The sequence below is a fragment of the Anabrus simplex genome, chromosome 1 (genome assembly GCF_040414725.1).
Source record: "Anabrus simplex isolate iqAnaSimp1 chromosome 1, ASM4041472v1, whole genome shotgun sequence".
NCBI lineage: Eukaryota > Metazoa > Arthropoda > Insecta > Orthoptera > Tettigoniidae > Anabrus > Anabrus simplex.
Genome location: NC_090265.1, coordinates 1,569,924,495 through 1,569,938,487, shown reverse-complemented (window position 1 = coordinate 1,569,938,487; position 13,993 = coordinate 1,569,924,495). Strand labels below are relative to the sequence as shown.

Below are 13,993 nucleotides of genomic sequence, written 5' to 3'. Positions count from 1 at the left end.
ACAATGTCGAAGTCCTAACGGGGGGGGGGGTAGACTCAGGGTCAGATCACTATGTAGTTAAGATCAAAATAAAATTAACTCCAAGGGTTAAGAAAAGACCTCCTAATAAAAATAGAAAAAAATTTGACCCTACCACCTTAATAAATAATAGGGAGTACTATAGCAAAACAGGAGAAGTGTGTGAACACTAATACATTAGAAGAACTGGCCACCAAACTAAAATTGATAGAAGAAGAGTTAGCTCCAACAAATCCTAGGAACAAACATGAATGGTGTGATGAAGAATGTGACCAGGCAATTGAGAGAAGAAAGCTTGGATAAATCAAAAGCCCAAAAATCAGACCAATCAAATTTAGAACTAATAAAATAAAGTCAACCCGCAAAATCATCAAACCAAATGCAAAAATCTTAAAAATACTTTACAAAGGATAGAAGAGAATTTTAACAAAAACCAATCACATGATTATTACCTTTGGCAAATACCTTAAAAAATATGAGTCCCCGATATTAATGCTGAGAGATAAATCAGGACGTTTAGCCCAAGTAATCAAGAATATGCAGAGATCCTTGCAGAGACATTCAACAAACTTTTAAATTGCGATGCAACTATCAGTGAGGTAGAATTCGCAATTAAGGAACTAAAAAATTATAAGGCATGTGGTGAAGACCTAGTCTTTGCAGAAATCTGGAAAAACGCAGGGAAACCAGCAATCATAAATTTACATCAGCATCTAGTCAAAATGTGGATCACAAAGAAAATCCCAGAATACTGGACCTCAGGCGTAATCCATACATTATTCAAAAAAAGGAGATAAAACTAATCCAGGCAAATACAGAGGAATAACTCTTTTGGACTGCACATACAAAATTTTCTCATGCATAATTTATAATAGGATTAAAGGCATTCTAGAACTACAACTTGAAGAATACCAAGAAGGATTTTGCCCACAGAGTTGCCCAGACCAAATTCTCAGCCTGAAACTAATAATGGAATATTACAAATACAGAAATAAACAGCTGTTTATTTCATTCATAGATTTCAAAAAGGCTTATGATAGTATTCACAGACCTACTCTTTTAAAAATCCTCAGATCACATGGCATTCATCCTAAATTAATAAACATTATTGAACTTTAACGAACACAATTTCAAAGGTAAAGTTCAGGGGAGAAATGTCAAATGCTTTTACAATAAATACAAGCCTCAGACAAGGTGATGGATTATCCCCACTGCACTTCAATGTGGCTCTAGATTACATCATGAAAATTTGGCAAAAAGAAAACCCACCTAAAATCAAAATTGGAGCAAAACCCTCAATAAGGACAAACTGCCTAGGGTTTGCAGATGATTTAGCACTTTTAGCCCTTGACATGGAAGAACTCCGTGCTCAGATCATCAGTCTCCAGAAAATTGCATTAAAAATAGGATTACAAATATCCTTTGAGAAAACTGAGATTATGCCAATGAAACCCATAGACATAAACAAAGAGATCATAAATGATAAAAAAATTAACATAGTCCTACAATTTATATACCTTCGTGAAATCATTATGCACAACTTAAGTGAGAAAGCAACATGGATAAATAGAACCAACAAAATGAAAAAAGCACAATTTCTAGCTTGGTCAACTTATAACAAAAAATGCTTGTCAACAGACACTAAGATACGACACTACAAAACTGTAACTTTGCCAGAAACCACTTACGCTTGCAAAACCTTGTTCCAAATTAAAAATGAAACAAGAACTGATCAGCTCCTCAAAACTGAAAGAAGAATTATTAGATCTTGCATAAATAAAAAGTACCAGGTTGAAGGAGTCTGGAGAATCCTCCCCAACAAAACTGTCTATCGAGAGATTGACCCAGTCACCAGCAAGATGAAGAAAATAATCTCTTATTTCTTTCACATCTTACAATTACCAGAAAACAGGATTTCACAACAACTAGTGATGAGAAATCTGGAAAAGAAGACAGGAGGGCATTGGATCAAAGAAATTCAAGAGAATCTCAAAACAGTTGGACTTGAAATTAGAGATGCAGAGAACAAGAATAAAATTACCACCCTTCTTAAGAATCACAAATGTTCAACTGAAATGATGCACAGAAGGTCTGTAGATTTCAGACGAATTAAGAACACTGTGATCAGAATGAATGAAGAAGTACTGGGAAGATAAGAAGAATCAAACAGTACAACCTTCAAAGAAAAAGTGTACATGGAAGACTCAAGTGGTCTAACGTGAATAATAATCATGATGATGATGATGATGATGATGATGATGATAGAACAAATTTATTTGGTTGAAAGTTACATGGACTAAAAATTACTAAAAATACATTTACAGAAATTCATATGTTAAATACATGAAATATGAATTTACATTAAGTCTAGTGTTTTAAAACTGATGAGAAAATAAAATGTGAGGAATAGATAAAAAAACACCATAGTTACACCTTATCATCATGCATGTCACACCTCGTAACTTTTTATAGGGAACTGAGTGAGAAAAATAATCCATGTTTATACCTTGCATCAGGTTTTTTTTCATGTGTCAGTATAAATGCAACAGGTACAACCTGTGGCATGGAGCTCAAAGTCAAACTGTCTCCTGTAATCCTTCCCTAACCTTGTTTGCAGCAACTTTCTCTGGTTGTTTGGTGAAAGGCATGCAGGTAATTCCAAATCCTAGGGTACCTCACCTAACGAGCTAGATGGAATGTGACATTATTGAACTGGCTTCGATTTTAATACAATAGTATAAAGTACGAAAAAGAGAAATGTCAGGTATAAGACTGAATCCAGTGTATTATGAAAACACCTTTTTTTTCTGCCATGACTTTGCTTATTGGCAAGCTATGGAGAAGCATTCAAGTCTTCTGGCAAGTTTTAAAATTCAAATGATTCAATTTTCAGAAAAGCATGGTAATCATGCTGCAGGTCGAGAATTACTGTGACTCAGTTTAATGTATGCTACCGGCAAAAAAAGCGGGCCCTGTGCTGTAGGTGTTGCGTGCCTGCCTTCTACCCAGGGGCCACGGGATTTGATTCCTAGCAACATCAGGGATTTTTACGTGGAATTGAGGGCTGGTTCAAGGCCGACTCAGCTTACAAAATCACAATTAAGGAGCTATCCGACAGTGAGACAGTGGCCCTGGTCTATAAAGCCAACAATAACAGGCCGAGAGAATTCATTGTGTCGACCACATGACACCTCATATTCAGCAAGCCTTCAGGCTAAGCAGCGGTTGCTTGGAAGGCTAAAGCCATTTGGGACTGCTGCACCATGGGGTTTGGTTTTGGCACACACAAAAAAAAAGTGCTCTTGAAAGGACCACCAAATCAAGAAAAGTGGAAAGTTTCCTGAGTTTGAAAATGATTTGCTTCAGTCTGTGAAATGTTAATATGATGATGGATGTGGTATTTCACATGAATGAAACAATTTAATTTTAGTCGTACAGAACTGAAGGTGCTGTGGTTAGAAAACCTGAAATTTATGAAGAGGAGGAGGAAACGGCACATTCGGCTACAAATGGAAACCTACAAACTTTAAGACTTTTATTAATAATATGTTACAGAGAATAATAATATGCAATCTACCGTAATATGTAAAATTGTGAAACTTTACTACTTTTAAAACATATTTGAATTCTAACAAATTTCATTTACTAACTTCCCACATATACCTTGCACCCGAATATTCAAGCTTGAACTTCCAGAAAGAAAAAAAAATAAGAAAAAAGTGATATATATATGTGAGTAATTAATTACTAAAAGAAAGGCACAAGAAATCTCTGGAATCAGTATCCTAAGTATTCACTAGCTGGCGAATGTAACGATTATCTTCTTAAATAGCTGAAGAAACCTGTACTAGAACCATAAATTATGTTGCAATTCTAGTTTATCAAATGAGGAGAATCAATGTAACGGACATTTATTTGAACAAACAGAATAAATAAAATATGAATACTTTCAGCAAAATACAATTTGATTTATGTCGCATAGACACAGATAGGTCTTACAGAGGCGATGGGATAGGAAAGGGCTAAGAGGGAGAAAGAAGCGGCCAATGGCCATAATTATGGTAGAGCCCCAGCATTTGCCTGGTGTGAAAATGGGAAATCAAGGAAAACAATCTTCAGGGCTGCCGATAGTGGGGTTCAATCCCACGTCTCCAAAATTCAAGCTTACAGCTGCACAATCCTAACCACACAGCCACTTGCTCGGTTTCACCAAAATGGTGTCACAGAAGAAACTTAAGAAAATGTTTTGAAAACTATACGTCCTGTTATTGATGATCAGATGTTCAGTTGAACAGCCTCTAGATTCCCCAATATGAATTATAGTAGAAGTATTACATCATAACTAACCTGTGAATGATGCAAAAGTCACTTTATCATTGAATGCTACAGAAGGGTATTTCTTTAAACGTTGTGCTAACTAACACAGGTTTTCGGAGACGAATGGACAGGACAGGGCTAGGGTTGGGAAAGAAGTGACTGGCATTATAATTAAGGTATAGCCCCAGTATTTACTTGGTATGGAAATAAAAATGATGGAGTACAATCTTCAGGGCCATCTACAATGGGATTTGAACCATTTTCTGAAAGCAAGCATACAGATATCAGAATCGAATTGCACAAACAACTCACTTGATAAAAGTAAGTTTCTATTTTATATCTGTTGTGACACAAAGCTATTTTCCCTCTGCATTAACACAAAGCTGAAGGAAATTTGTACACCTGAATCAATTTATTCAAAGGTTTTACAATTAATGTTTGAGGATCATGGGGAAAATGGGAAGAACATCCTGGAATATTGCACAATACACTTCTAGGCATTCCTTGGAAAACAATATAACACTGCCTAACTTTTTCATGACTGGTGCACAACTCAGGGAAACAGCCTATTTCAAGGCCTTTGGCAATAATCTTGGTAAACCACGAGGGTGTGTCTAGAGATGAAATTTTACTGTCTAACATGCGTACCCAACATGCATATGACATCACCTTAATTTCAGAGAATCGCAGAATTTGGTGGAATCCAAACAGGGACGTGACTTTTTATTTCACTTATCTTGCATGCAATAGCCAGGATTTGAACTAAGGCATCCTTGATGAGAAGCCAGTGATCATGTTACTTGGCTATAATGCCCAAGGAACAAAAAGCATAAATATACGATTAAAAAATGTGTTTTCATATGTTGCTTGAAAACAAAGAAATATGCTTACGAGCAAATTAATCTGACGATTAAAAAATGTGTTTTCATATGTTGCTTGAAAACAAAGAAATATGCTTACGAGCAAATTAATCTGTTACTCGAAAAGTACTTACCCAAGAATAATTAACATAGAAAATTGAAGGGCCATGTTCTTCAGTCGAGGATTTGTGTTCGTCCCATACAAGGAGTCAAAAAAAACCTTTGAACAAAGAGAGAAATTATATTCTTAGGTTGACTTCATATTATGAACTAATGATATGCAATGTTTACCAAATTGTGTATAATAAAAGGCAACAAACATTTAAAATATTCAAGAGAGATAAAGTTCAAAATTTTAAAAAACAATCTATTTCAAAGCTTTTCTTTATTTAATTTGTCAACACACAGGGATTAGGTAAATATTTTAGCCAATGCAATTAAGTGTTCTTATTTAATAGGGTAAGACCAGAAGATGCGCTGCACCAATGGACTTGCCACACTCCCTCTCATTTGAATGTTTGCCGCTTGATGTCACTAAATGTGCTGAAAGTAATTGAGTTTGCTCGGTAGCAAAGGCTTCCATCGCTTGTGTGCCAGCTTTCCTGTATATTTTCAATGTTTTGTTGGTTTCAAACTTGTAAGTAAATACAATATTTTCCTTGCAAAACTTTTAAGGACACCTTAAAGTTATTGTTTTGTTAAGTGTGTTTTTCTCAATTCTTATGCATTTAGTAGTTTTAATAGATAGTAATGGATGTTGTGAAGGTTCTGCATGAAGATTTCGCCATTACTACATTAATACAGCCTTCAAAGCAGGTGTGGCACCTGCTACGTAGATTTGGGACACAAGAAGCAGTGCTCTCAAGGGTGACATGCTGCACGAGTAAGAATGGCAAAGTCACTGCAATGAAAGGCTCCAAAGCTGTACGGAAAGTAACCCGGTCTGGAAAGTTAAAAACTATGACTTTAATTGCCTGCTCATTTGCAGATGGAAGGAATTTGCCTCTTGTCATGATTTTGCAAGGGACCAACAGGAAGGCTGAGTTTGAGGATGGTTTGACTCCAGAGTCAGAAGTTTTCATGAACCCCAAATCCAGTTTGACCTGTTTCCACATTGATTTACAACCCATTACTTGCCCCAACACATGCCCAGAACCAATCTGCCGATTCAAGATGAGTAATGCAAATATACCAACTCTCTGGAATTACTGACTTTGGCAGAGGAAAATGATGCTTTGTTTGCCACCACATTCTATGCATACACTTCAACCTCTGGACTGCACATTCTTTGGACCAATGAAGCAGTATTTCCAGTTGGGGGCTGATACCCTGATAGGGACACATCCTAACAGAAAGATGAGATACCAAATAGGACTTTTGATCGGTTTAGCTTGGGAGAAGGCAGCATCCGTTGAAAATACTGTGAATGGGTTCAAAGCAATGCGCGTACAGTAGAACCCCTATTTAACACTTTTTAGTTGATGAAGAAATGGATAAAGAAATTACAATGAATGAAATTGAAATGAATGAAATTGAAATGGCAGTAAGAAAGATGAAGAATGGAAAAACTGCTGGAATAGATGAAATTTCAGTGGAGATGATAAAGGCAGCTGGAGCTGTAGGCCTGCAGTGGACATATCGGGTTCTCAGGAATGTCTGGGAGAATAAGGAGGTCCCTGAGGATTGGCAAAAAGGAATAATCATCCCAATTTTCAAGAAAGGTGATAAAGTTTTGAAGAACTACAGGGGAATTACTCTAATATCCCATGTTGCTAAGATAATGGAAAAGATACTGGAAAGTAGAATAAGGTTAAGGGTTGAGAATCAGATACAGGAAAATCAGTTTGGTTTCAGAAGTGGAAGGTCAACAATAGAGCCCATTTTCATTATGAGACAACTAATGGAAAAGCATTGAGAGTACGGGAATGATATGGTGATGACATTCATTGACATTGAAAAGGCATATGACAGTGTTCCCAGGATGAAAGTTTGGGACAGTCTGGTGCAAAAAGGAATTGGACAGGGATTAATAAAAATGATCATGGCATTGTATAAGGAATGTTGTAGTTGCGTGCAAACACAAGTTGGCAGGACAAGTTGGTTCAAAATAACTAGTGGGCTGAGGCAGGGAAGTGTTCTATCACCAATCCTGTTTACAATAGTAATGGATGACATCATGAGAACAGCAAAAGCAGCATATGGAGGAAGAGAAATGAACATGATGTTATTTGCAGATGATATTGTGATTTGGGGAGAAGACGGCAGGAAGGTTCAAGAACAGTTGAATGTGGTGAATGGGAAGATCAAAGAATGTGGATTAAAAATAAGTGTAGAAAAGAGTAAAACTCTTGTTATGACTAGAGGGGAGAAAGAAGGGAAAGGTCAGATTAGACTTGCAGACAAGCCCCTGGAAGTAGTGGAAACGTTTAAATACCTGGGGAGTGAATTAATGGAGAATGTTCGACTGGATGCTGAGATTAGTAAAAGGATTCAAGCTGGAAGTTATTTCTATCATAGTGTAAGAAACATGTTATGGGACAAAGATGTGCCAACGGAAGCAAAGGATACTATGTAAAAGATGTATTACGTACCCATAACAACTTACGGAGCAGAAACTTGGACAATGACAAAGAAGGATGAGAGTCGAATACAGGCAGCCGAAATGAAGTTCTTGAGGAGTATGATACAGAAGAGTAGAAGAGACAAAATAAGAAATGAGAAAATCCGGGAAGAAATCGGAGTGGAAAAACTGAATGATAGAATAGAGAAGAGCCGACTAAGATGGCTTGGGCACATAAAGCGAATGAGCGACGAAAGAATGCCAAAAAAAAGTGATGGAAATGCAAATCCAAGGAAGGAGAGGCCGTGGACGACAACGACTGAGATGGAAGGATACCATCCAACGCAGCATTATAGAAAGAAACCTGGACTGGGACACAGTGTTGGAGGAGGAGTGGTGGAAAGACCGAAGAAAGTTGAGAGGAACCATATTTGCCCCTACCCGGCTACAGCTGGATAAAGGGAAATGATGATGATGATGACAGGGACCTAATATTTTTAACCTTAAATGGGGGTTTAAATTGAGGTTTCAGTAGAAAGCACACCTTTTTCAGAGATCTTTGCCTGTATTAACATAAATTGTACTATCATACCTTATTTACACAGTGACAGCAATAAAACAAGGAGATATCTACCCTACACACTGTACTGTAGTTATAACTTTGTATGGTTTGCATTGAAGATTGATGATGATGATGATGATGATGATGATGATGATGATGATGATGATGATGCTTGTTGTTTAAAGAGGCCTAACATCTAAGGTCATCGACCCGTGCTGAAGAGTACTCTTGTGTTAAACTGCCCCTGCTACCTAAGCAAGAGACTGTATTGAACTGTAGCTAGGTTTGGCTCAGATTGTTCTTTAAATGAATGAATGAATGAATGAATGAATGAATGAATGAATGAATGAATGAATGAATAAATGAATAAATAAACAAACACATAAATTTAATCAAATAAATAAATGCTTGGGTATGCCCTAACAAATTTGTTCCTTTGCACTATCATCAGATAACAGACCTATGCTATTTGCTGAACCCAACAGAATAATTGTTGAAGGCACCTACACAAGGAAATATGGTTACCAGATTATGGATCATCATCTCATACATGCACCTAACCATTGTACACAGTTATGCCTTTTAGCATTTAATATGCAAGTCTCTGTGCATTAACTAAGTTTTCCTTAGAAAATTCATGTGATCCATTAATTTTGCCAGTCAGTGTAGTTGCACACTCTTAAAACTCCCTCTATGCCTCTCAGTTGGTTAAGAAATTGTTTTCAATGTTAACAAGGAATATATTCGCTATTATTCCTGATAACGGTGAACCCATAGTTAACCCTTCCTTCTGACAGATTTTTGTCAGTGAATGCAAAATTGCTTCGGTTTAAGGTTCTTATAACGTTATACATGATTTTTCAATAAAAGTCGTGAAAGATACCAAATACAAAGTATGTTACAAATGTTATTTTTAATATCCACCTATTCAATACAAAGAGATCTAGTAAATTAAGAATTAAATCTTATCATAAAAAGTTACAAGGGATATGTTTCGCCCATTTTAAGGGCATCGTCAGCCTCAAACTCATACCTGAAAGGTGAATGATCAGGATCCTGATTGTTCTTACAAATCGTAAAAAGAGGATATCAATGTAGGTGTCCGTCTGACATAAATTTATTAGAATGTCCTTGGTTAAAATCGTAGTATAAACTGCATGTCACAAGTTCACAAGATTACACTCTCTGGAGCGCTGAGTCAATGCACCGAAAACCTGTTGAGGTAGAGCAATAAACAGCTCAATGAAGTAGAAATGTGTTTCCTTGAATAGAAAAAGTAAAGCTGATAGACTGTTAAAGACGTTAATTTTGTATGTTAAGATAAGACAACAGTCTTCTTTAAGTACTTGTTCAGCTGTCTATGGTCGTATTTAACTGGCTTGAAGGAGCGAAAGTTGAAGGTATATTGACGTTGATTAGAGCTTTTTGGTGTAAAGTGTGTAACAAGAGGAGAGTGAATGCTTACGAAAGGTATTTTTGAAGAGAATGTGGGTTTAAAAAGAAGAAATGGAGAATGTATAAACAGTTACCCTTTCATCTGTAAAGATGTAAATCAGTTATGGAAAGGTTAGTTGAAGAAAAACGTTATGTGTAAGTTCATTTATTTCCTTGACTGTTATGGCGTTAATCAGCTGCTATGGTAGCATTGAAATGACTGACACTTGTGCTTCTAGTATTGTATTGATGTGAGAATGGCGTAGGAGGGTGTGGTGGAGGGGAGGAGATACGCGGGGCGTTAAGTTTATGTGTTGTTGGTTGCGAGAGATTTGCGTGGTCACACACGAAGGGAGTCGTGTTTAGTTGCGAGAGATTTGCAGGGGTGGACATGAAGGGAGTCGTGTTAAAGTAGCGGAGGTTCTACAGGATGTTAATTTAAGATTTTTAAGAATGTAGTTATGTTTTTAATTTAGAGTTTGTAATAATTTGGGTAAACTTCCGTATAATGGATTTTTGACTTGAATTAAGGTTTAAATTTTTGTTGTAGTATTGGTCCAAAAATATATAGATAGTTTCAAGTTCATTCAACAACTTTCCTTTATCTACTCTTTTAATAATTGTGAGGTGTTGTCCTATCGTTGTGAAGTGGTCCTGTTTCTTTCATATGGGAGCTCATAGCTGAAAATTGATTGTGCTTATTGGCATTATAGTGTTCTAAGTACCTAGTTTGAAAACTTTGGCCTGTTTGACCAATATAAGAGACGTTGTATTGCGTGCAAGTGAGCCTGTATATGCCTGAGCCTGAGTAGAGGTTTTTGTTTGAATTGAGTGTGTTGTGATTAAAAAATAATTCTTGGTTAGTGCTTGTTGTCCTAAAAGCTATACTGGTATTTCTGTTTTTTATTGGGTTGAAGACCTGGTGATAGTTTGGATTGTTGCAGGTGAAGGTAACAAATTTGAATTTTTTGGGTTTGTCAGCGATGAGGTTTGTTGTTAATTTGAATTTGACTTTATTTATTAAACGGTTAATCATTTCAGGTTTATATCCATTGATTTTTGCTAAATCCTTTATATAATTTAGTTCTGTTATCAGGTTCTTGTGTGTTAAGAGGGATTTTTAAAGCTCTGTAAATTAAACTGTGAAAAGTGGCCAATTTATGGGAATTAGGATGTAAAGTATTTTTGATTGTTAATGGGGTGTGGGGTATGAGTAGGTTTACTGTAAATTTGAAAATCAAAGTTACCATTAATGTGAGTTACTATGAGATCTAGGAAATTTAAGGATCCATTGACCTCATCTTCCTTGGTGAATTTAATATTTTGGTCTACGTTGTTTAAATAATTTAAAATATTGGTACTATTATTAAGATCTTTATTGATTATTATGAACGTGTCATCTACATACCGAAGGCATACGTTAAGGTTTTTTATTTTATTTTTATTTTATGATGTTCTAAAGAATCCAAATAGATGTCTGCTTCTTGGATTCTTCACCTTACAACAATCCAAACTTTCACCAGGTCTTGAACCCAATAAAAAATAAAAATACCAGTATAGCTTTTAGGAAAACAAACACTAACCAAAAATTATATTTTAATCACAACATAGTCAATTCAAACAAAAACATTTACTCAGGCTCAGGCATATACAGGCTCACTTGCATGCAATGCAACATCTCTTATATTGGTCAAACAAGCCGGAGTTTTCAAACTAGGTACTTGGAACACTGTAATGCCAATAAGCACTGTAACGGCCACTTGAGCGGCTACACCAAACACAGTTAAAGGGAGGAAAATAAATGCAATTACACGGTACCTAAGACACTACACTCGCAATAAAACACCTGATGAACTACCCAGAATTCCACCGAAAACAACACTGGTAAATATCAGTGTGGGCAGCTTGATGATGATAAACCAGGAACGCAGAAAGGAGACATGGAAACCTTACCAAGGGCCACGGAGGTGCGAAGGTTGCGGTTTTCCGAAAAGCCAACAGCGATCTCTTGTTTTCAAAATTTTATTTACAAAATCGGCAATACAAATTAACTTCCGAAACAAATTCAGCTGTACACCAAACCAAGATACACACTACACACGACTTTGACGTTGTTTGACAAATATACTTTAGAAGTTCCTAGACAAGAGCTTTGCCTAAGTTCAAAGAGTTAAGCAAATATATCTCAGTACAAATCAAATTCCACAAATACAATATTGAAGGTAAGAGGAAGCACCAAATACTATTATATTTTAGAGTGAAATCAATACTTGCTTTTCACAACATCTGATAAAAAGGGTGGCGATTAGGGCAAACTCCTGTGATACAACGAAAACTAAAAGGAACTTAAAACCGGACAGAAAAAAACAGCGCTTACCCCTTGACAGGCCATGCTGATACCATGGAGACGTTCACGACGTCAAAACTTCGGCAGGCTCGCCAGGCCAAGACCAAGACGGCTCAGAGACTTCAGACCTCTCACGAAATGCTGCCTAGCCCCTTTTAAAGGGAAACCTGGCCTTGGAGTAGCCAATCAGAACACAGGAGCTTGCCCAGATTGATCAATCACAACTCTTTCAGCGGTAGCAATCTTTGAACCATTTTCTCTAACACAAACGTTCGCGATCCTTCCACTTCCAAAATAGTAAGAACATATTTCTCGAATGCATAACTAACAAAGGCCAACACACCCTGTTCAAAAATTTGTGTCACAAACTTTCTGGACTGTTCCAGTTAATATAGAAATGTAATCTATTAGTTACAAATACAATATGTTACAAAAATATTTATACTGTACAGGTTAGGTAGTTACATGGAATACAAATAAAATATTCTATCACCACATTCCAGATCATACAGAAGATATTACTAAAACACAAGCTTTACAAATAAAATCTCCTACAAAGACTTTCCACTTCCAATATATTATTCAACGCCTGTGTCAAGCACAATAAATTTTCAGGTATGAGTTCCCATATGAAAGAAACAGGACATCACATCACAACGATAGAATAAGACCTCACAATTATTAAAAGAGTAGACAAAGGACAGTTGATGAATGAACTTTAAACCATCTATATATTTTTGGACCAATACTACAACAAAAATCTAAACCTTGGTCTCGATGGGGCTTTGCGGTTTAGAGCAATTAAGTAAATTCTTGAAGTAATCTGCCAGAATGCTGCAATTTTCTTCATTTGACGTCGCCAGTGCGCCGTCCTTTCGCTCAAAGCCTAGAGATGGTGGTTTATAGCCAGTGAGTTTGAGTTTGAAGGCTCTGTAGTACTCTCTGTTTTCATTCTTCCTAAAGTTTTGTTCTATCTTTTCAATGAGAGATTTTTCGTATTTACGTTTCTCAGTTCTGAACACCCTAGCTGCTTGGGCACGTTGGGTTTTGTAGGTTTCCCAATCATTTTCTGATTTCGTAGAGTAGTACTGTTTCCACGCATTGAGTCTTTCTTGGAGGACTGATTCGCAGGTACTATTCCACCAGGCATGCTTTTTGCTTCTCTTGATTTCTGCAACGTCTTTGGCGGCCTCAACAAGGAGACTTATGGCGTTGTTAAAGTCACAGTCATTTGGTCTAGCCTTCTCCTGGAACTCCTCAACCCTTTGCCGAAATTTATCATTGTCGAAGCGTGTGATCTGTTTGGTTGTCTTCCTTGTGTCTGCGGAAATTGGTTTGAATTCGATGAGACATATAATGATCTGAGGCCACATTGGTGCCTTTCTTTACCTTGACATTCATAATCTCAGGGCTATTTCTCCTGGAGATTGCAACATGATCAATTTGGAACTCTCCGAGAGCTTGGACGGGAGAACGCCAAGTCATTTGCTTTCTGGGTAGACGGCGAAAGTGGGTCGACATGACCAGCAGGTTGTGATTTTCGCAAATGGACACCAGTCTTTTGCCGTTGGGATTGGTTCTTTTGTGGGCAGGGTAATTTCCTATAACTTTCTTGTACTTCTGTTCACAACCTAGTTGGGCATTGAAGTCACCCAAAAGAAGCTTGACATGGAGTTTGGGGATTTTGTTTAATTTTTCATCCAGTAGGTCCCAGAAATTATCAACTTCGTCTGGATCAGACTTGTTCTTATCGTTTGTAGGAGCTTGAGCATTAACTAGGGCGTAGGTTTTGTTCACGCATTCAATTGTGAGTATAGACAATCTGTCATTCACAGGTTCGAAATTTGCAACCGATTTAAGGATCTTGGTTCTAACAGCAAATGCGGTTCCAAGCA

At 36.9% G+C, this 13,993-nt stretch overlaps 1 protein-coding gene across 3 annotated transcripts in view; it reads right to left on the bottom strand.

Annotated features, from left to right (window-relative positions):
* The window catches only part of LOC136858532 (proteasome adapter and scaffold protein ECM29), a 925,266-nt gene that overhangs the window by 719,949 nt on the left and 191,324 nt on the right, over positions 1–13,993 (bottom strand). For 2 of the 3 annotated variants that reach the window (XM_067138136.2, XM_067138135.2), the window contains exon 9: positions 5,330–5,415. In XM_067138136.2, coding sequence (XP_066994237.2) covers positions 5,330–5,415 — 86 coding nt within the window. The remainder of the gene's footprint in view (positions 1–5,329; positions 5,416–13,993) is intronic. The other variant, XM_067138138.2, reaches the window with a different exon arrangement.